The 21,827-nt window shown below is 49.6% G+C and overlaps 1 protein-coding gene across 1 annotated transcript in view; it reads right to left on the bottom strand.

Annotated features, from left to right (window-relative positions):
• The window catches only part of zmat3 (zinc finger, matrin-type 3), a 78,475-nt gene that overhangs the window by 44,936 nt on the left and 11,712 nt on the right, over positions 1-21,827 (bottom strand). The window contains exon 2 of the mRNA XM_085991181.1: positions 10,089-10,516. Within this exon, the coding sequence (XP_085847307.1) occupies positions 10,089-10,516 (428 nt within the window). The remainder of the gene's footprint in view (positions 1-10,088; positions 10,517-21,827) is intronic.

The following is a 21,827-nucleotide window of genomic DNA, read 5'->3' as shown; positions in this document are numbered from 1 at the left end:
GACTCTTTTCTGGTTTAGCTCTTGGGTCTGAAAGGCTTTGAAATGAAGGGTGTCTGGGGAGCTAGATTTGAGGTGATTTAGGAAGTTTAGTGCTCGTTTTTGGATGTTTATTATCAGTGGGTATCTGCCTAGTTCGGCTCTGCATGCATTTGTTGGCGTTTTCCTTTGGGTGCGAAGGATGCTTCGGCAGAATTCTGCATGTAGGGCTTCTATTGTATGTTTTTCCCATTTAGTGTAGCTTTGGTGATTTAGCGGGCCCCATACTTCACTACCGTACAGTGCAATGGGCAGGATTATGCTGTCAAATATTTTGAGCCAGATTTTGATTGGGATTTGGATGTTGTAGAATTTTCTTTTTATTGCATATAGGGCTCTTCGGGCTTTTTCTTTTAGTGCATTCACTGCTATGCTGAAGCTCCCTGATGCTGTAATAGTTAGACCAAGGTAGGTGTAGCTCATAGTGTGTCCTATAGTGATATCACTGAGGGTAAACTGGTATTTGTTTTCCTGACATCTGGGCCTTTTTTGAAAAATCATGATGTTGGTTTTCTTTAGATTTACTGTTAGAGCCCAATTTTGGCAGTATTTGTCGAGTAGGTCTAGTTGTTGCTGTAATCCCTGTTCTGTGGGAGACAGCAGAACCAGGTCGTCCGCATAGAACAGGGATTTCACTTCTCCATCTAGGAGACGGAGACCTGGTGACTCGCTTTGCTCCAGCATGTCTGCTAATTCATTTATGTATATGTTGAACAGGGTCGGGCTCAAATTGCAGCCCTGCCGGACGCCTCTTCTCTGGGTGAAGAAATCGGTGCGTTTGTCTCCAATTTTGACCCCGCATTTGTTTTTCAGATACATTGATTTAATAAGGTCATAGACTTTGCCCCCTATTCCACATTGAAGAAGTTTATAATAGAGCCCTTCGTGCCATATAGAGTCAAAGGCTTTCTTGAAGTCGATGAAACAGGCGAATATTTTCCCATTTTTTGTTTGGTGTATATGTTTTTCAATGAGGGTGTGAAGGGTATAGATATGGTCGGCGGTGCGGTGTTTTGGAAGAAAGCCTATTTGGTTTTTTCTGAGGATATTATGTTTGTTAAGAAAATCAAGTAATCTACTATTTAGAATACTGCAGAATAACTTCCCTAGACAACTGTTGACACAGATGCCGCGGTAGTTATTTGGGTCTGATTTGTTTCCGCTTTTATATATGGGGGAGATTAGTCCTTGGCACCAGATATCGGGAAAACAGCCTGAACGTAATATGATGTTGAATAATTTGAGTACCGCACCCTGCATCTCCATATTGCTGAACTTGAGCATTTCATTTTTGATGTTGTCTGGGCCACAGGCTTTCTTTAGGTGGAGAGATTTTGTTTTTGTGGCCATTTCTTTCCATGTGATTGGGGAGTCTAGAGGGTTTTGGTTGTCTTTGATTGTTGCTTCTAATGTGTGGAGTTTTTCTGTGACCTGATGTTGACTTGGGTTTGTTTCGTTTATTGGGATGTCTTTGTAGAGGTTTTCAAAATGTGTTCTCCAGATGTCCCATCTTGGATTGGTAATGCTTGCAATTGTGTTGTACTCAGGTTATTCCACATTTCCCAGAATTGTTTTGGGTTGGTGGAGTTTTCAATTTCTTCTAGTATTTTGTGGGTATAGTTTTGTGTTTTGTTCCTAATGGTGTGTTTATATCTTTTGAGGGTTTCATTGTATCTAGTACGTAGGTCCGGATTGTTTGGTTGGCGATGCTTTTGGTTTGATATTTTTCTCAGGTCTTTTCTGGCATTTTTGCATTCGTGGTCAAACCATTTCTTATTTTTATTTTGTCTTTTGTGACTCTTCCTCTTCTGTTTCACGAGGTCGGCTTTTACAGCTGCCTCATGAAAGATCATATTTATATCCTCTATGGCCATGTTTACCCCATCTCTGGTGATCTCATATAGATTTTCTTTAAATTTTGAAATTTTACTTGTGAGATCAGGTGAATTTAGTGCTGTGATGAATTTATCTCCACTGTCTGGGGCCCATCTGTATGTCTGGTTTATTTTATGTAGCTTACTGGGTTCCTTTTTTGTGTCTGTAGTTTGGGCAGAAAGTTTAAGGTACACATTTATTTGGTTATGGTCTGAGAGGGGGGATTGCTGCCTGACAGTGAATGCGTTGATATCGCAGGGGTCCAGGTCAGTGATTGTATAATCCACCACACTAGACCCAAGAGTTGAGGAATATGTGAGTCTCCCTAAGGAGTCCCCTCTGAACCTACCGTTAACTATGTACAGGCCTAAGGCTCGGCAGAGTTGCACTACCTCCCTACCGCTTTCCCCCCTCTCTCTCTCTCTCCTTCCCCCTCTCTCTCTCTCTCTCTCCTTCCCCCTCTCTCTCTCTCTCTCTCTCTCCTTCCCCCGCTCTCTCTCTCTCCTTCCCCCGCTCTCTCTCTCTCCTTCCCCCGCTCTCTCTCTCTCCTTCCCCCGCTCTCTCTCTCTCCTTCCCCGCTCTCTCTCTCTCCTTCCCCGCTCTCTCTCTCTCCTTCCCCCGCTCTCTCTCTCTCCTTCCCCGCTCTCTCTCTCTCCTTCCCCCGCTCTCTCTCTCTCCTTCCCCCGCTCTCTCTCTCTCCTTCCCCCCGCTCTCTCTCTCTCTCCTTCCCCCGCTCTCTCTCTCTCCTTCCCCCGCTCTCTCTCTCTCCTTCCCCCGCTCTCTCTCTCTCCTTCCCCCGCTCTCTCTCTCTCCTTCCCCCGCTCTCTCTCTCTCCTTCCCCCGCTCTCTCTCTCTCCTTCCCCCGCTCTCTCTCTCTCCTTCCCCCGCTCTCTCTCTCTCCTTCCCCCGCTCTCTCTCTCTCCTTCCCCGCTCTCTCTCTCTCCTTCCCCCGCTCTCTCTCTCTCCTTCCCCCGCTCTCTCTCTCTCCTTCCCCCGCTCTCTCTCTCTCCTTCCCCCGCTCTCTCTCTCTCCTTCCCCCGCTCTCTCTCTCTCCTTCCCCCGCTCTCTCTCTCTCCTTCCCCCGCTCTCTCTCTCTCCTTCCCCCGCTCTCTCTCTCTCCTTCCCCCGCTCTCTCTCTCTCCTTCCCCCGCTCTCTCTCTCTCCTTCCCCCGCTCTCTCTCTCTCCTTCCCCCGCTCTCTCTCTCTCCTTCCCCCGCTCTCTCTCTCTCCTTCCCCCGCTCTCTCTCTCTCCTTCCCCCGCTCTCTCTCTCTCCTTCCCCCGCTCTCTCTCTCTCCTTCCCCCGCTCTCTCTCTCTCCTTCCCCCGCTCTCTCTCTCTCCTTCCCCCGCTCTCTCTCTCTCCTTCCCCCGCTCTCTCTCTCTCTCCTTCCCCCGCTCTCTCTCTCTCTCCTTCCCCCGCTCTCTCTCTCTCTCCTTCCCCCGCTCTCTCTCTCTCTCCTTCCCCCGCTCTCTCTCTCTCCTCCCCCGCTCTCTCTCTCTCCTTCCCCCGCTCTCTCTCTCTCCTTCCCCCGCTCTCTCTCTCTCCTTCCCCCGCTCTCCTCTCTCTCCTTCCCCCGCTCTCTCTCTCTCCTTCCCCCGCTCTCTCTCTCTCCTTCCCCCGCTCTCTCTCTCTCCTTCCCCCGCTCTCTCTCTCTCCTTCCCCCGCTCTCTCTCTCTCCTTCCCCCGCTCTCTCTCTCTCCTTCCCCCGCTCTCTCTCTCTCCTTCCCCCGCTCTCTCTCTCTCCTTCCCCCGCTCTCTCTCTCTCCTTCCCCCGCTCTCTCTCTCTCCTTCCCCCCGCTCTCTCTCTCTCCTTCCCCCGCTCTCTCTCTCTCCTTCCCCCGCTCTCTCTCTCTCCTTCCCCCGCTCTCTCTCTCTCCTTCCCCCGCTCTCTCTCTCTCCTTCCCCCGCTCTCTCTCTCTCCTTCCCCCGCTCTCTCTCTCTCCTTCCCCCGCTCTCTCTCTCTCCTTCCCCCGCTCTCTCTCTCTCCTTCCCCCGCTCTCTCTCTCTCCTTCCCCCGCTCTCTCTCTCTCCTTCCCCCGCTCTCTCTCTCTCCTTCCCCCGCTCTCTCTCTCTCTCCTTCCCCCCGCTCAGTTCAGTTCAGTTCAGTTCAAATGCTTTATTGGCATGAAAGTTTACAGAGAACCATATTGCCAAAGCTTACATAGCAAAAAGGTACAGTTTTCCAACATTCTGTAGGTGTCAATCGATTTGACATTTGTTGGGTATATACAATATTACTTTTAAACAATATTAATTTTAAACAGTCTTTCTACTTCATTTGGTACGTTCAATATTAATTTTAAACAGTCTTACTTTTAAACAGTCCTCAGGTTGTGACATGTTGTTACATATTTAGCCCCAAGGTATGGTCTGTCTCCTTCTCCTAGGACTAATCTCAATTTTGACAGATCACCCAATTCTTTGAAATCTGGGGTTGTTTGGCTTAGCTTGTTGAATAATATGTTTCTTGATGTGTTGAATTTTTCGCATTTTAGGAGGAAATGCATTTCTGTTTCAACCTCGCCAGCCAGACATTGATCGCATATTCTATTCTCTCTAGGCTGCCAGGATTTCTTGTATCTGCCTTTTTCAATTTCCAGTTGGTGGTCGCTTAGTCTGTACCTGGTGAGGGTCTGTCTCTGTTTTGTGTCTCTGATGGTCGTGAGGTAGTCTGCCAGTTTATATTCTCTTTTTAGGGCCCGGTAACATTCTAATCTGCTTTGGTTTTCGGTTATTTTGTTCCAATGTTCCAGGTAGGTTTCTTTGCATTTTTTAATGATTTGGTTCACTCGGATTGGTGTTTGGACGGCTGTGTTGGTCTGGGGCTGGTCAGGGTCCGGCTGAGTACTTAGTTTCAGTAGCAGCTGACTCAGGGGACTCTTTTCTGGGTTTAGCTCTTGGGTCTGAAAGGCTTTGAAATGAAGGGTGTCTGGGGAGCTAGATTTGAGGTGATTTAGGAAGTTTAGTGCTCGTTTTTGGATGTTTATTATCAGTGGGTATCTGCCTAGTTCGGCTCTGCATGCATTTGTTGGCGTTTTCCTTTGGGTGCGAAGGATGCTTCGGCAGAATTCTGCATGTAGGGCTTCTATTGTGTGTTTTTCCCATTTAGTGTAGCTTTGGTGATTTAGCGGGCCCCATACTTCACTACCGTACAGTGCAATGGGCAGGATTATGCTGTCAAAAATTTTGAGCCAGATTTTGATTGGGATTTGGATGTTGTAGAATTTTCTTTTTATTGCATATAGGGCTCTTCGGGCTTTTTCTTTTAGTGCATTCACTGCTATGCTGAAGCTCCCTGATGCTGTAATAGTTAGACCAAGGTAGGTGTAGCTCATAGTGTGTCCTATAGTGGTATCACTGAGGGTAAACTGGTATTTGTTTTCCTGACATCTGGGTCTTTTCTGAAAAATCATGATGTTGGTTTTCTTTAGATTTACTGTTAGAGCCCAATTTTGGCAGTATTTGTCGAGTAGGTCTAGTTGTTGCTGTAATCCCTGTTCTGTGGGAGACAGCAGAACCAGGTCGTCCGCATAGAACAGGGACTTCACTTCTCCATCCAGGAGACGGAGACCTGGTGACTCGCTTTGCTCCAGCATGTCTGCTAATTCATTTATGTATATGTTGAACAGGGTCGGGCTCAAATTGCAGCCCTGCCGGACGCCTCTTCTCTGGGTGAAGAAATCGGTGCGTTTGTCTCCAATTTTGACCCCGCTCTCTCTCTCTCCTTCCCCCGCTCTCTCTCTCTCCTTCCCCCGCTCTCTCTCTCTCCTTCCCCCGCTCTCTCTCTCTCCTTCCCCCGCTCTCTCTCTCCTTCCCCCTCTCTCTCTCTCCTTCCCCCTCTCTCTCTCTCCTTCCCCCTCTCTCTCTCTCCTTCCCCCTCTCTCTCCTTCCCCCTCTCTCTCTCCTTCCCCCTCTCTCTCTCCTTCCCCCCTCTCTCTCCTTCCCCCTCTCTCTCTCTCTCCTTCCCCCTCTCTCTCTCTCTCTCCTTCCCCCTCTCTCTCTCTCTCTCCTTCCCCCTCTCTCTCTCTCTCTCTCTCTCCTTCCCCCTCTCTCTCTCTCTCTCTCCTTCCCCCTCTCTCTCTCTCTCTCTCCTTCCCCCTCTCTCTCTCTCTCTCTCTCCTTCCCCCTCTCTCTCTCTCTCTCTCCTTCCCCCTCTCTCTCTCCTTCCCCCTCTCTCTCTCTCTCTCTCCTTCCCCCTCTCTCCTTCCCCCTCTCTCCTTCCCCCTCTCTCTCTCTCTCCTTCCCCCTCTCTCTCCTTCCCCCTCTCTCTCTCTCTCCTTCCCCCTCTCTCTCCTTCCCCCTCTCTCTCCTTCCCCCTCTCTCTCTCTCCTTCCCCCTCTCTCTCCTTCCCCCTCTCTCTCCTTCCCCCTCTCTCCTTCCCGCTCTCTCTCTCTCTCCTTCCCCCGCTCTCTCTCTCTCTCCTTCCCCCGCTCTCTCTCTCTCTCCTTCCCCCGCTCTCTCTCTCTCTCCTTCCCCCGCTCTCTCTCTCTCTCCTTCCCCCGCTCTCTCTCTCTCTCCTTCCCCCGCTCTCTCTCTCTCTCCTTCCCCCGCTCTCTCTCTCTCCTTCCCCCGCTCTCTCTCTCTCTCCTTCCCCCCGCTCTCTCTCTCTCCTTCCCCCTCTCTCTCCTTCCCCCTCTCTCTCCTTCCCCCTCTCTCTCTCCTTCCCTCTCTCTCTCCTTCCCCCGCTCTCTCTCCTTCCCTCTCTCTCTCTCTCCTTCCCCCGCTCTCTCTCTCTCTCCTTCCCCCCTCTCTCTCTCTCTCCTTCCCCCGCTCTCTCTCTCCCCTTCCCCCTCTCTCTCTCTCTCTCCTTCCCCCCGCTCTCTCTCTCTCCTTCCCCCCTCTCTCTCTCTCCCCTTCCCCCTCTCTCTCTCTCTCTCCTTCCCCCCGCTCTCTCTCTCTCTCTCCTTCCCCCCGCTCTCTCTCTCTCCTTCCCCCCGCTCTCTCTCTCTCCTTCCCCCCGCTCTCTCTCTCTCCTTCCCCCGCTCTCTCTCTCTCCTTCCCCCCGCTCTCTCTCTCTCCTTCCCCCCGCTCTCTCTCTCTCCTTCCCCCCGCTCTCTCTCTCTCCTTCCCCCCTCTCTCTCTCTCTCCTTCCCCCGCTCTCTCTCTCCCCTTCCCCCTCTCTCTCTCTCTCTCCTTCCCCCCGCTCTCTCTCTCTCCTTCCCCCGCTCTCTCTCTCTCCTTCCCCCCGCTCTCTCTCTCTCCTTCCCCCCGCTCTCTCTCTCTCCTTCCCCCCGCTCTCTCTCTCTCCTTCCCCCCGCTCTCTCTCTCTCCTTCCCCCCGCTCTCTCTCTCTCCTTCCCACTCTCTCTCTCTCTCCTTCCCACTCTCTCTCTCTCTCCTTCCCACTCTCTCTCTCTCTCCTCCCACTCTCTCTCTCTCTCCTTCCCACTCTCTCTCTCTCTCTCTCCTTCCCACTCTCTCTCTCTCTCCTTCCCACTCTCTCTCTCTCTCTCCTTCCCACTCTCTCTCTCTCTCCTTCCCACTCTCTCTCTCTCTCCTTCCCACTCTCTCTCTCTCTCCTTCCCACTCTCTCTCTCTCTCTCCTTCCCACTCTCTCTCTCTCTCCTTCCCACTCTCTCTCTCTCTCCTTCCCACTCTCTCTCTCTCTCCTTCCCACTCTCTCTCTCTCTCCTTCCCACTCTCTCTCTCTCTCCTTCCCACTCTCTCTCTCTCTCCTTCCCACTCTCTCTCTCTCTCCTTCCCACTCTCTCTCTCTCTCCTTCCCACTCTCTCTCTCTCTCCTTCCCACTCTCTCTCTCTCTCCTTCCCACTCTCTCTCTCTCTCCTTCCCACTCTCTCTCTCTCTCCCTTCCCACTCTCTCTCTCTCTCCTTCCCACTCTCTCTCTCTCTCCTTCCCACTCTCTCTCTCTCTCCTTCCCACTCTCTCTCTCTCTCCTTCCCACTCTCTCTCTCTCTCTCCTTCCCACTCTCTCTCTCTCTCCTTCCCACTCTCTCTCTCTCTCCTTCCCACTCTCTCTCTCTCTCCTTCCCACTCTCTCTCTCTCTCCTTCCCACTCTCTCTCTCTCTCCTTCCCACTCTCTCTCTCTCTCTCCTTCCCACTCTCTCTCTCTCTCCTTCCCACTCTCTCTCTCTCTCCTTCCCACTCTCTCTCTCTCTCCTTCCCACTCTCTCTCTCTCTCCTTCCCACTCTCTCTCTCTCTCTCCTTCCCACTCTCTCTCTCTCTCCTTCCCACTCTCTCTCTCTCTCCTTCCCACTCTCTCTCTCTCTCCTTCCCACTCTCTCTCTCTCTCCTTCCCACTCTCTCTCTCTCTCCTTCCCACTCTCTCTCTCTCTCCTTCCCACTCTCTCTCTCTCTCCTTCCCACTCTCTCTCTCTCTCTCCTTCCCACTCTCTCTCTCTCTCCTTCCCACTCTCTCTCTCTCTCCTTCCCACTCTCTCTCTCTCTCCTTCCCACTCTCTCTCTCTCTCCTTCCCACTCTCTCTCTCTCTCCTTCCCACTCTCTCTCTCTCTCCTTCCCACTCTCTCTCTCTCTCTCCTTCCCACTCTCTCTCTCTCCTTCCCACTCTCTCTCTCTCTCCTTCCCACTCTCTCTCTCTCTCTCCTTCCCACTCTCTCTCTCTCTCCTTCCCACTCTCTCTCTCTCTCCTTCCCACTCTCTCTCTCTCTCCTTCCCACTCTCTCTCTCTCTCCTTCCCACTCTCTCTCTCTCTCCTTCCCACTCTCTCTCTCCTTCCCACTCTCTCTCTCTCCTTCCCACTCTCTCTCTCTCCTTCCCACTCTCTCCTTCCCACCCTCTCTCTCTCCTTCCCACTCTCTCCTTCCCACTCTCTCTCTCTCCTTCCCACTCTCTCTCTCTCCTTCCCACTCTCTCTCTCTCTCTCCTTCCCACTCTCTCTCTCTCTCTCCTTCCCACTCTCTCTCTCTCTCTCCTTCCCACTCTCTCTCTCTCTCCCCCTCTCTCCTTTCCCATTTCTCTCTCTCTCCTTCCCCCTCTCTTTCCCTCTCTCTCTCTCTCCTTCCCACACAGACAGACAAACTCTTTTATATATATTATTAAAATTATTTCTACTTTTTTCATCACAACATGCCCTCAAAAAACACTCGGCACCGCCGGGCACGCCAGTTAGTACATATATATAAGAAACTATAGCTCATTATTTTGGGCTCCAGGAGCTTGAAATGTTGCTTTATACAGGGGATCTGGGACCTGTATGAACAGGGAAAGCAACTGTGTATCTCCTTAATCAATCAGATTGAAGAATCATTATTGAGCAGTGCAAAGTCTGAATCTGGAAGTGTCAGTTAAGATATTGAATTCAATGCCAAATCATGAAAGCGAAATAAGGAGGGAAAGAAAGATGGGATTAAGAGAGATGAAAGAGACAGAGAGTTGTTTTTTTTATTTTAAATCTCTCAACAATAATTAAAATCTGAAGGTATGAGACTTTAAAAACTTGTAAAAGTTAATTTTCAGTGCCAGAGGTTGTTTGGCAGCAATTAAGATATCACACCATTAAAAATGTACTTACACTGGAATGGACAAGCCCCAACTTTTCCTGGCGTGTTTAGTGAGTGTATATCATTTATGTACCCAACCTCACGCCGTTCCATGTATTTCAATGTCGAGTCCCTCAGCAAGATACCGGTAGAGCGCAGCTTCTGGAGGAACAGGGTACCTCAGACAGCAACTTCCTGATTTCCGCGTTTAACTGCGCATGTGTAGTCACCAGAAGTTGCTGTCCGATTTACACTTCAATAACGGGTGAGCAATGTTCCTTTTAAGTTGCACAGCTACGCAGCGCTCCAGGGAACCCGTGCATTTGAAGAAGAATAGAGTTTCAAACCATAGCTTGATATTTTGTTGTGCATGTTCACATATGCATAGACATCAGGTAAGATTACATTCACAGTGCCTAACTGGATTTTAATTTCTTCAGAATTAATGAGTGTTTTCCACTAAAAATGCAAATCAGCCTTACAGGAAGCAATTTTTAATCTTAAGGCACAGACAGAAGCCTTAACATGTCAAGAAAGGTAGCTGGGCAAAAACAGTAAGTTCCAAGATGCGGGACTGATGGTATCCACAGTTCCAGATTAGGCTCTAAATCTAGATTTTCCAATTGCTGCCATTAAACCATTTATTTTAAACAAATAATGCCAGTCAGAAAATATAGGCTTAGAGTTCAATTTTTTTTCAGAAGAATTCATCTCTAGTTATTTCTATAGCGTGATTCAACATTATAATGCATACACACAGATGCACACACACACTTTCCTGCTGTCCCACTCACCTGGTAATGTGCCTGTGCTTGCTGTGTTGAATTCAGGGAGACATTGCAGAGTTTACAAAGTAGTGGCCTACAGAGATCTGCTAAAATGGGATCTTGGTCTACGTCAAAGGATGGTGCTTTTTCTTGTGGGAATAGAACAAGCTCCGACTGAGATGGTTTAAACATCTGCGCAGGTAACAACTGTGAGGATGGTGGCATCATTGCAGGTGAGGTAGACTGATGGTTCTGGGGTTGCTTTGAGAGCAGAGGCTGGGTAGCAAGAGGCTTCAGTGTCTGGGATAGAGTTGTGTGCCGATATGGCTGTTGGCACATTGGAGATCCAGAAGCAGACTTTAGCTTTGTTTCTGGGGCTAAGCAAAAGAGTATAGTTAAATATCTATAATACATTATGTGTTTTCATGCACTTCCTGTTGCATTTTCTGGTGTCAACTTTATCCATTATAAATTCCTATGTATAATTTATAATGTAAAAATTTCTTGTCACACTGATTGCTTTCTAGGCTGTGTTGTGTCAGCTCAGCCACCATCTTGACCTTTTAGCTCAGATCCTATAAAGCAATTATTAAACAGCACATTAAAGCTTGTGTTTTTTATTTTTCACATTACCCTTTTTATGTCACAATTTTTTTTTGCGTCTTTATCTCTTACACCTGATTTATTTAGAAATTACGGGGGCTAAATTGGATAGCCTCCGAAAACGGGCACAGGGAATCCAATGCACAATTAACCCGCGGCCGTTGATTGCAATACACCAACTTTGTGCTGCCTGCTAATTTGAATAACCTCTGCATCCAGCCAGTGCTAACCGCTGGCGAGACGCAGATTTCACACTCGCAGATTTCACACTTGCAGCCACCAGCTCAGATACTGACACTGCGCGTATCTTAGAGGATAGATTAGAGGTGGGATCTGCACGTGGTGAGACACTGGGCACAAGTGAGCTGCAGTCAGGGCAGGGGGCAAGGATAGCACAGGTGCCAGCTTGCTGGAGGGCAAGGTTGCACACGGGTTCTGCTGCAGAGCACTCAAAGGAGGACTTCGAATGTGCGGCCTACAGAAGAAGGCTGATGGGTATGCGCGATGAAATGCTTAGTGCATTGGGAAGCCTGCCAGAAAGCCTGTGGTCAATGTCAAGGAGCATGGAGGAATCCAGCACCAGACTTGCACAGGGCTTTGGGCAGATCTTGGAGCCCATCCTTTCCAGCATGGAAGTGGTGACCAACTCTGTTCGCCACCATGATGCAGCGGCTGATGGCAGATGTTGCAGCATCCATTGCAGCCCAAGCAGCAGTCACCCAACGTCTGCGTACTGCAGTGGAACCTCAGACTGCTGTCGTGCAAGGTCAGACTGCTGCCATCATTACTGTGGATTACAGTGTGCAAAAGGGGCTTGCAGCATATCACAGCAGTCCAGCAATCTGTCCTCCAATAGATTACTAGGATTGCTGAGGCGCCACCCCAGGGAAGTGGCAGTGGTTCCATGGAGCACGAACCTGCTGACCTCTCTCAGGAAGACAGCCGAGTGCTCTTACTGTTGCCTGTCAGCCAGCCAGCCCAGACTGCTGCCGCTCATGCTGAGATTGTGCAGTCCGCAGCCGGGCCTTCTAGGCCCAGAGCTGCTTGAGGTCATCCTCCAAGTCCATCTACAGTCTCCTCCACTGAAAGTCAGGAGCCTTCCACCAATCATGCTGCAGCCATTGGGGTAGCACTGCATAGGAGCACTAGGACAGGCAAAGGCACCCTGAAGACAGGCACTAAGGGAAGGTACATGGGTGATTAGTTGACTTTCGTATGTAATATGGCATGATTTCATTTATAAATTTGGTTTGGAATGTTTATTTTGTCGTGGCTTTTATTTTTACGTTGTGGCCAAGTAGACATTGTGATCATCAGTGACAGAGGGAAGGAAGTAGTTGATGATCCCTTTAAATAGCGTTGGTGGGGGGTCCTTCCTGTTGCTGAATGAGTGTTCAGCTGTGCAAGGTGAAGAGAGGGCGTTGGCTGGAGCGTTGAGCTCCAAAATAGCACAGTTGCCGTCAAATCAGCGTTGCACGCTGATTGACGTCATGATTTGCCTGCACTGCATACTTCCAGGGGATGTTCACTGCATACACGCCAATGCCTGCACCAATATGGCAGCCACCGTGATTCGCCCCACAAGCGTGCGTGCGTGCCTCGGACACTATTCTGGAGCTCTAAGGGCTCTTGTAGTGCCTAAAAAATGGAAGCTAACAAGCCCAATTTCTCGCCAAGTTTTCAGTTCTCTTCAGGCTCTCCTGCTACAGCTCACTATGGCTGCCTGCCTCTCTCATCAGTGTCAGAAGCCGATCGCATTTTCTTTGCACACAGCACCCCAAAACATAAATTTTGAAAGTGATCTACTTGCATCTAAATTAAATGTACTGTGATGAAATATGCCATTCATCACTCATCTGTATTCTCTGTGTGATTGTGCCGGTGACTGTGGTTTAGTTTCAGTTTCATTTCCCTTACTTCAGTTCCGTTTCCTTACCTTGTATTGTATTGTGTGTAGGGCTCTGCCCATACCTGGCCCCTATGTAAGCAGGCTCAGCGTGCCTCACATCCAGTACTGCAGACCTCTGGATGGAAGACACCTCTCCACTGTGTGTTACCTTCTAAGTTAATAAAAGCCTTGTTTTGTTCCGCTAACATTGAGTCTCGGTTTTATTGAGGCACATCATGTACCTGGTAACAACTAAAGTTTTGGAGGCCTCTGTTCCCCGGATTCTTCCCTATGATGCAACAGTACTCCTCCAGCTCCCACCCATGCACTAGTCGCATCTGCCGACTTTACCAGCAACATTGCACCCCGAAACCCGGCACCTTCCCTCTTAACCCTGCAATGGCTTCCTCTCTGAGCACATTTTCTGCTTTTGGGACAACACCCACCATCACTCATCATCATTTGCGACCCCCACCCCCTCATTGAGCAGGACTTTCACTTTTGAAGCACCCCTCCCCCAACCAGGAACATTTTCTCTTGGGGATCCCCTGCCACTCAGCATCATTTCCATGATTATGCGTCCCCTCCACCAAGCAGGATTTACACAACTAAGTAAACTACCCTCACCATATACAAACACACACAGAAGCATTTACAGTACCTGGTAATTGCCCCTCCATCCACAGTAAAGTATTTTCACAACCCCACCCTGGCAAATGAGCATTATTGCCACCACTCATTCCAACTCCCCTCAGTTGAGCAACCTTGTCCTCCCTCCCTGAAGCGTGGAGGATGGGTGGGGGAGAAGCAGGAGGAGGAAGGATCGAGAGGACGAGGAGGAAGAAGGATGGGGAGGAGGAGAAAGAAGAGGAGCAGGAGGGGGAGGGGGAAAGTCATGTAAATGAAAGAATGTGTGAAGGACCTGAGAGTGGCCCATAAGGTTCCATGGAGGGGGAGGGTCTTTCTCTCCCTCTAGTCCAAATTATATGCATAGTCCTTGGTCTCTGCTGAGGCCTACAAGGCTGTAGTTCTCTCAGTCTTCAAGTCATTTCTGTTCCTTTAATGTTGTTTTTGCCAAAGTGGCGTTACAGTGGCAGTCTCATTGTGGCACTGCTGGCATTTCCCTCTGTGCCACTAAGGGGCCCCTTTTTGGTGGGAAACTTGTCGGGAGCTCAACTTGCATGGGAAAGGACCTCTATCCAAGGAAATGGGTCAGGATTGTGGTTAAGTTGCTAGTAATGTTCTTAAAAGTTTGGAGGACTTTGTCCACTTTCCTGTTTTGGAGAGTTGAAACCACAAAGATATCTTCAACCACCTTTTTGCCCAGAGGAACTTGGAAATGTGCTTGTTGAGGTTCTGGAACTGCTGAATTGCAAATGGGCAGCATCTGGAGCATAATGAGGAGACGGGAGCACATTCATCTTTATGGTGATCACTTTACTCAGCAGCAAGATGAATAGGCTCTTCCATCTGTTCAGGGCAGCACATATGCTGTAGAGGAGTGAAGGGATGTGATTTTTTTCCAGTAAAAGACCATGACCATGCCCTCCATCTTAGGGTAAATCTCGTTGTAACATGAGAGTTGGCCAAATTCTTTGATTGTTTGGAAGATGGTGGGAAGAGATGTAGTGGGTTGGTGACATATAGCAGGATATCATCTGCATAGATTGATATTTAGTGTTCTACTTCCCCAGTTTATAATCATTGAATGCAGCAGTTCATTCTTTTGGCTGTTGCTCAGACTCTGTGGTCAGGACAAAGAATGGCAAATTGGAGGCACACCTCTCTAATCCCTTATTGGAGGGGAATGTAGGTGAGATGTGTCGATTAGTCATCAATGGAGGATAAGGGTGGGAGTAAAGGATTTTGATCCAAAATCTAAACATGTCTCCAAAAGTCATTTTCTTCAGCACAGGGAATAAATAGAAAGCCCCACTTTATGTATTCAAAAGCATTTTTCTGTAGCCAGCGATAACACCAATGAGTATATTCTTGCTGTCGTAATGGTGCACAACATTGAAAACTGGGGCAAGTCTATTCTTGCTGTTGCAGTGGTGCATAACAATGTACAGTCATATAGTACAGCACCTCATCTTCCGATTAGGCAGTCTGCAGCCTTCCGGTCTCAATATCGAGTTCAACAATTTCAGATCATAACCTCGGCCCCTATTTCATTTTCACTTATATTTTTCCACTCCTTTCCTTTCCCCCACCCCCCTTTCCTTTTGTTTCTCTCTCACACCTGGCAGCTATCTTTTGCCCTGCCAGTACACTTTACACCTAATCACAGCCTATTACCATCTCGTCTAGCTTCTAATCTCTTTTACTTCTTTTGGTTCTTTTATTCTTTTGTCCGATCGCAGCCCTGCCTTCGATCTAGTTCCTTTTCTCTCCAGTTTTGAAGAAGGGTCAAACCCGAAACGTCAACTCAAATTTCTCTCCACGGATGTTGCCTGACTTGCTGAGTTTTTCCAGCATTTTCTGTTGTTATTACAGTCATATAGTGTTGTCCACTGAGAGGAGTCCTCAGATGAACCTGTTTTGGTATGGGAGAAGTGGTGACTAAATCAAGCCTGGAGGTCAGATTTTAGATGACATGGGCCTGCAGAATGCACAGATGTTGGGGTACATGTCCTTTTTTATGTATTAGGGTGATCGTAGCTGATTTCAAGGATTCTGAGAGGGTGTATATAGCAGTATATGGAAGAATAGCTTTGTTAGTATGGGGATCTGTTCAGGAATGGGGTTTTATAGAATTCAGCTGGAGATCCACTGAGCCTGGAGCTTTGCCAGACTGTGGGCCCAAGACTGCTTTTTAGATCTGGGCTATACACTTACAAGGCTCAGGCCACAGCACCAGTCTCAGACTGCCATGACTGTCTGCTCAGAGTGTCTTAGGTCTGCAGGAACCCCGTTGAGGCCTGGGAATAGAGCACACCTCCCATTATCACTGTGCCCCCCCCCCATACGGAACACAAGATTATGAATATTGCCATGGTAGAAGACACAAATAACATTCCGGAAATAGTGGGGAAACAACATTCTCCAGCGAGAATGAGGAACTTAAACAAATTAGTATTAGTAAAGAAATGGCACTGGAGAAATTAATGGGACTAAAAGTCGACAAATCCACTGGGCCTGATGGCCTACATCCTAGGGTTTTTAAAGAGGTAGCTACAGCGATATTGGATGCATTGGTTTTGATCTTCCAGAATTCCCAAGATTCTAGAATGGTCCCCGTGGATTGGAAGTTAGAAAACGTAACCCCGCTATTCAAGAAAGGAGAGAGAAAACAGGGAACTATAGACCAGTTAGCCTGAAGGGACAGAATGTTTAAAAATAAGAGTGCAACAGAAAATGGGGCCAAAACAAGGAGAAATGGTAAAAAGACAAAGTTAAAATCTCTATATCTGAATGCACGCAGCATTCGTAACAAGATAGATGAGTTGACGGCACAAATAGATACAAATGGGTATGATCTGATCGCCATTACAGAGACGTGGTTGCAAGGTGACCAGCGCTGGGAACTGAATATTCCAGGGTATTTGACAATTTGGAAGGACAGACAGAAAGGAAAGGGAGGTGGGGTGGCTTTGTTGGTAAAGGATGGGATCAGTGCAGTGGTGAGAAGTGATATTGGATCAGAAGATCAAGATGTAGAATCGGTTTGGGTGAAGATAAATAATAAAGGGAAAAAATCTCTGGTGGGTGTAGTCTACAGGCCCCCGAATAGTAGCAATACTGTTGGACAGAGTATAAATCAACGAATAATGGAGGCCTGTAAAAAAGGTACTGTAATAATCATGGGTGATTTTAATCTCCATATTGATTGGACAAATCAAATTGGCCATGGTAGTCTTGAGGAGGAGTTCATAGAGTGCATCCGGGATTGTTTCCTAGAACAGTATGTAATGGAACCAACCAGGGAGCAGGCGATCTTGGATCTGGTACTGTGTAATGAGACAGAATTAATAAATGATCTCATAGTAAAGGATCCTCTAGGAAAGAATGGTTGAATTTCAAATTCATTTGGAGGGTGAGAAAGTTGTATCTCAAACCAGTGTCCTGATCTTAAACAAAGGCAATTACAATGGCATGCGGGCAGAACTGGCTAAAGTGGACTGGAAACATAAATTAAAGGGTAAGACAGTTGAAATGCAGTGGCGGATATTAAAGGAGCTATTTCATAACTCTCAACAAAAATATATTCCAGTGAGAAGGAAAGATTTTAAGAGAAGGGAGCACCATCCGTGGCTAACTAAGGAAGTAAAGGATGGTATCAAATTGAAAACGAAGGCATACAATGTTGCCAAGATTGGTAGGAGATCAGAGGATTGGGAAATTTTTTAAAACCTGCAAAGGATGACTAAAAAAAATAAAGAGAGAGGAGATGAATTATGAGAGAAAACTGGCAAGAAATATTAAAACAGATAGTAAGAGCTTCTACAGGTATATAAAAAAGGAAGAGGGTAGCTAAAGTAAACATTGGTCCCTTAGAGGATGAGACTGGGGAATTAATAATGGAGAATGGGGAAATGGCAGAGACTCTGAACAAATATTTTGTATCTGTCTTCACGGTAGAAGACACTAACAACATCCCAAAAATGGATAATCAAGGGGCCACAGGGAGAGGGGAACTAAAGACAATCACTATCACTAGGGAAATAGTGCTTGGTAAAATAATGGGACTAAAAGACAACAAGTCCCCTGGACCAGATGGCCTGCATCCCAGGGTCTTAAAAGAAGTGGCTACAGAGATAGTGGATGCATTGGTTGCAATATACCAATTCCCTGGACTCTGGAGAGGTCCCAGCAGATTGGAAAACCGCAAATGTAACACCCCTATTTAAGAAAGGAGGGAGACAGAAAGCAGGAAACTATAGACCAGTTAGCCTAGCATCTGTCATTGGGAAAATGCTGGAGTCCTTCATTAAGGAAGCAGTAGCAGGGCATTTGGAGTATCATAATGCAGTCAGGCAGAGTCAGCATGGTTTTATGAAAGGGAAATCATGTTTAACAAATTTGCTGGAGTTCTTTGAGAATGCAACGAGCAGGGTGGACAAAAGTGAACCAGTAGATGTGGTGTATTTGGATTTCCAGAAGGCATTTGATAAGGTGCCACATAAAAGGTTACTGCATAAGATAAGAGCTCACGGAATTGGAGGGTAATATATTAGTGTGGTAAACCACTGTTTGTATTCCTGTTTGTCCTGTTTGTATTCCACTGTGTACATGCCTGGACATGCCTCGGCTGGCTCCTCCCACAGGTCCTAGTATAAAGGTGACTGCTCCCCAGCCCTTGTATCCTGGACCAGTCGACCACTCGAGGCAGACCTCCATTCTGTTGTTAATAAAAGCCTTTAGTTACTCTTCTAACTCTCAGTCTTTTATGAGTAATTGATAGCGCATCAATTTTATTAACAACATTTTTTATAATGGAGAAGATCCTCACACCAGCATGCCTGGACTTAGATCATCGGGAGGCGGACTCATCCACCAAGTTTACTCACTGGCTTAAGTGTTTCGAAAAATTCCTGACCGCCTCCGAAGCAATCAAATCGGACGAGGACAAACTGGATGTCCTGACCTCCAAAGTGAACCACCAAGTGTACTCGGTCATCCAAGACGCGACCTCGTACGCGGATGCTATCAAGCTCCTCAAGGACCAGTACACGCGCCCAGTGAACGAAGTGTACGCCAGGCACCTCCTGGGGAGTCGTAAACAACAACCTGGGGAATCGACCGTGGAATACCTTCAGGCACTGTCTGTGCTTGGCCGGGCCTGTGGTTGTAAGGATGTAAAGGCCGCCGTGTACACAGAGGAACTTATCCGGGACGCTTTTGTAGCGGGCCACAGATCAAATTACACACGACAGCGACTGTTGGAGCAGAGTAACCTCGACCTCAACAAGGCCTCTGAACTCGCACTATCGTTGGATGCAGCCTACCAGGGCATGGATGCCTACTCCTCTGCACCGTGGGCGCCGCGGGGAATGACAGCTTGGGACACGGTAGGACCGCCTCATAGCGCCGTGCCACCCCAGCCACACCCCAACAACGGCCCAACTACCGCAGCAGTGTCCCAAGGCCAGACAGCAGTGCCCCAAGGCCAGAAATGCTACTTCTGTGGCCAGGCAAAACACCCCAGAGCGCGCTGCCCGGCGAAAAACGCGATCTGCTCGGGCTGCGGGAAGAAGGGACACTACGCTAGCGTCTGCAGGGCCAAAGCCACCCCGAACCCCAGCAGCGCCGCGTGTGGGCCATGCGGGCCGCCATTTTGGACCTCCCCGGCCGTGTGCGAATCACCGGTACAGCAGCCATTTTGGACGCCTCCAGCCACATGGGGATCATGGACGCCGCCATCTTGGACGACAGCCGGGACGCAGCAGGCCCCCGACACCGCCTCATCTGATACCCGCAGCGACACACCGACCCCTACGCTGGCATCCGTTACACTGGACCAAGCGAGACCGCACCAACTGGCCAGTTCCACAATGGACATTAAGGTAAATGGTCACGATACAATCTGCCTTTTTGACTCTGGGAGCACGGAGAGCTTCATCCACCCCGACACGGTGCGGCGTTGCTCTCTCCCAGTCCTGCCTGCGCAACAGCGGATTTCTATGGCCTCCGAGTCCCAGTCGGCGGACATCGGCGGCTACTGCGTGGTGACACTCGTAGTAGACGGGACCGTGTACGATCATTTTAAACTTCTGGTCCTGCCTGACCTCTGCGCTGCCGTCCTGCTGGGGTTAGATTTTCAGTGCCACCTTAAAAGTGTTACGATGGCGTACGGTGGACCCCTACCCCCACTCACAGTCCGCAGCCAGCAGCTTCCAAATTGCCCGCCGCGCACCAGGTGCAACCTCTCCACACTCAGAGTCACCCCCCCACCACTGTTTGCTAACCTCACCCCCGACTGTAAGCCCATCGCCACAAAGAGCAGGCGATACAGTGCCGGGGACAGGGTTTTCATTAAAACCGAAGTGGAGCGGCTCCTGAAAGAAGGGATTATTGAGGGCAGCACCAGCCCCTGGCGAGCCCAGGTTGTGGTCGTTAAGACCAGCGAGAAGCAGCGCCTGGTCATCGACTACAGCCAGACAATAAATCGCTACACCCTGCTGGACGCCTACCCACTCCCCCGTATAGCTGATATGGTCAACCAGATCGCGCAGTACCGCGTCTTCTCGACCATTGACCTGAAATCAGCGTACCACCAGCTCCCCATCCGCCCTGAGGACCGCCAGTACACTGCCTTTGAGGCAAACGGCCGCCTCTATCACTTCCTTAGGGTTCCCTTTGGCGTCACCAACGGGGTCTCCATCTTCCAAAGGGAGATGGACCGGATGGTAGATCAAAATGCGTTGCAGGCCACTTTCCCATATCTGGACAATGTGACCATCTGCGGCCGTGACTTGCAGGACCATGACGCAAACCTCGAAAAATTCCTCCACACCGCCCAACTCCTAAACCTGACATATAACAAGGAGAAGTGCATATTCCGCACAAACCGCCTCGCCATCCTTGGCTGTGTTGTGGAACACGGAGTCATCGGCCCCGACCCCGACCGGATGCGTCCCCTTATGGAACTTCCACTGCCCCACTGCCTCAAGGCCCTGAAGAGGTGCCTAGGGTTTTTCTCCTATTACGCCCAGTGGGTCCCCTACTATGCGGACAAGGCCCGTCCGCTGATCAAGTCCACCTCTTTTCCCTTGACGGCAGAGGCCCGCTTAGCCTTCCACCGTATCAAGGAGGACATTGCCAAAGCCACCATGCACGCAGTGGACGAATCCATCCCCTTCCAGGTGGAAAGCGACGCGTCCGACTTTGCCCTGGCCGCTACCCTCAATCAGGCGGGGAGACCCGTGGCCTTCTTTTCACGAACCCTCCAAGGCCCGGAGACCAGACACTCCGCTGTTGAGAAGGAGACCCAGGCGATTGTGGAGGCTGTGCGTCATTGGAGGCACTACCTGGCCGGAAAACGATTTACCCTGCTCACTGACCAGCGTTCAGTTGCTTTTATGTTTAACAACAAGCAGAGGGGCAAAATCAAAAATGACAAGATCTTGAGGTGGAGAATCGAACTTTCCACCTACAACTACGAGATCTTGTACCGGCCCGGGAAGCTAAATGAACCCCCGGATGCGCTATCGCGTGGCACCTGCGCCAGCGCGCAGATCGATAGACTACGGGTCCTCCACAATGACCTCTGCCACCTGGGGGTCACCAGGTTCTTCCACCTCATCAAGGCCCGCAACCTGCCTTACTCTATTGAGGAGGTCAGGACCATGACCAGGAACTGCCAAGTCTGCGCTGAGTGCAAACCACACTTTTATAGACCAGACAGGGCCCACCTGATAAAAGCCACTCGCCCCTTCGAGCGCCTGAGCGTTGATTTTAAAGGGCCTCTCCCCTCCTCCGACCGCAATGTGTACTTCCTCAATATTATTGATGAGTACTCCCGTTTCCCGTTCACCTTCCCCTGCCCGGACATGACCAGTGCCACGGTCATTAAATGTCTGAACAACCTCTTCACCCTGTTCGGCTTCCCCAGCTATATCCATAGCGACCGGGGCTCATCGTTTATGAGCGCCGAACTCCGTCAGTACCTGCTAACTAGGGGTATTGCCACAAGCAGGACCACCAGTTACAACCCCCGGAGGAACGGACAGGTGGAAAGAGAAAATGCGACAGTTTGGAAGGCCGTCCTGCTAGCCTTAAAGTCTAGGGGCCCTCCAACCTCCCGCTGGCAGGATGTGCTCCCCGATGCGCTCCACTCTATTCGGTCACTGCTCTGCACTGCCACTAACGCCACCCCTCATGAGAAAATGTTTGTCTTCCCAAGGAAGTCCACATCAGGGACATCGCTACCGCCATGGCTGACGTCCCCAGGGCCGGTCCTACTGAGAAGACACGTGAGGACCCATAAAACGGACCCCCTGGTCGAGAGGGTCGACCTCCTCCACGCCAACCCCCAGTATGCTTACATCGCATACCCGGACGGGCGGGAGGACACAGTCTCCATAAGAGACCTTGCACCCTCGGGGACCACAGTAACCCACTACCCACTACCACCCCCCCGCACGATCCGATATCCAGCCCCAGCAGACAGCAGGCCTGGGCCCCGCGACCCGCTCGACATCTACGAGGACGACACGCCTGTGCCACAGCCTACGCTGGACTCGACGCCGGAAGCT

The sequence above is a fragment of the Somniosus microcephalus genome, chromosome 6 (genome assembly GCF_052327205.1).
Source record: "Somniosus microcephalus isolate GS21.2 chromosome 6, FLI_Smic_1.0, whole genome shotgun sequence".
Lineage (NCBI taxonomy): Eukaryota > Metazoa > Chordata > Chondrichthyes > Squaliformes > Somniosidae > Somniosus > Somniosus microcephalus.
The sequence above is the reverse complement of the archived record's forward strand: the minus strand, read 5'-3'. Positions and strand labels throughout refer to the sequence as shown.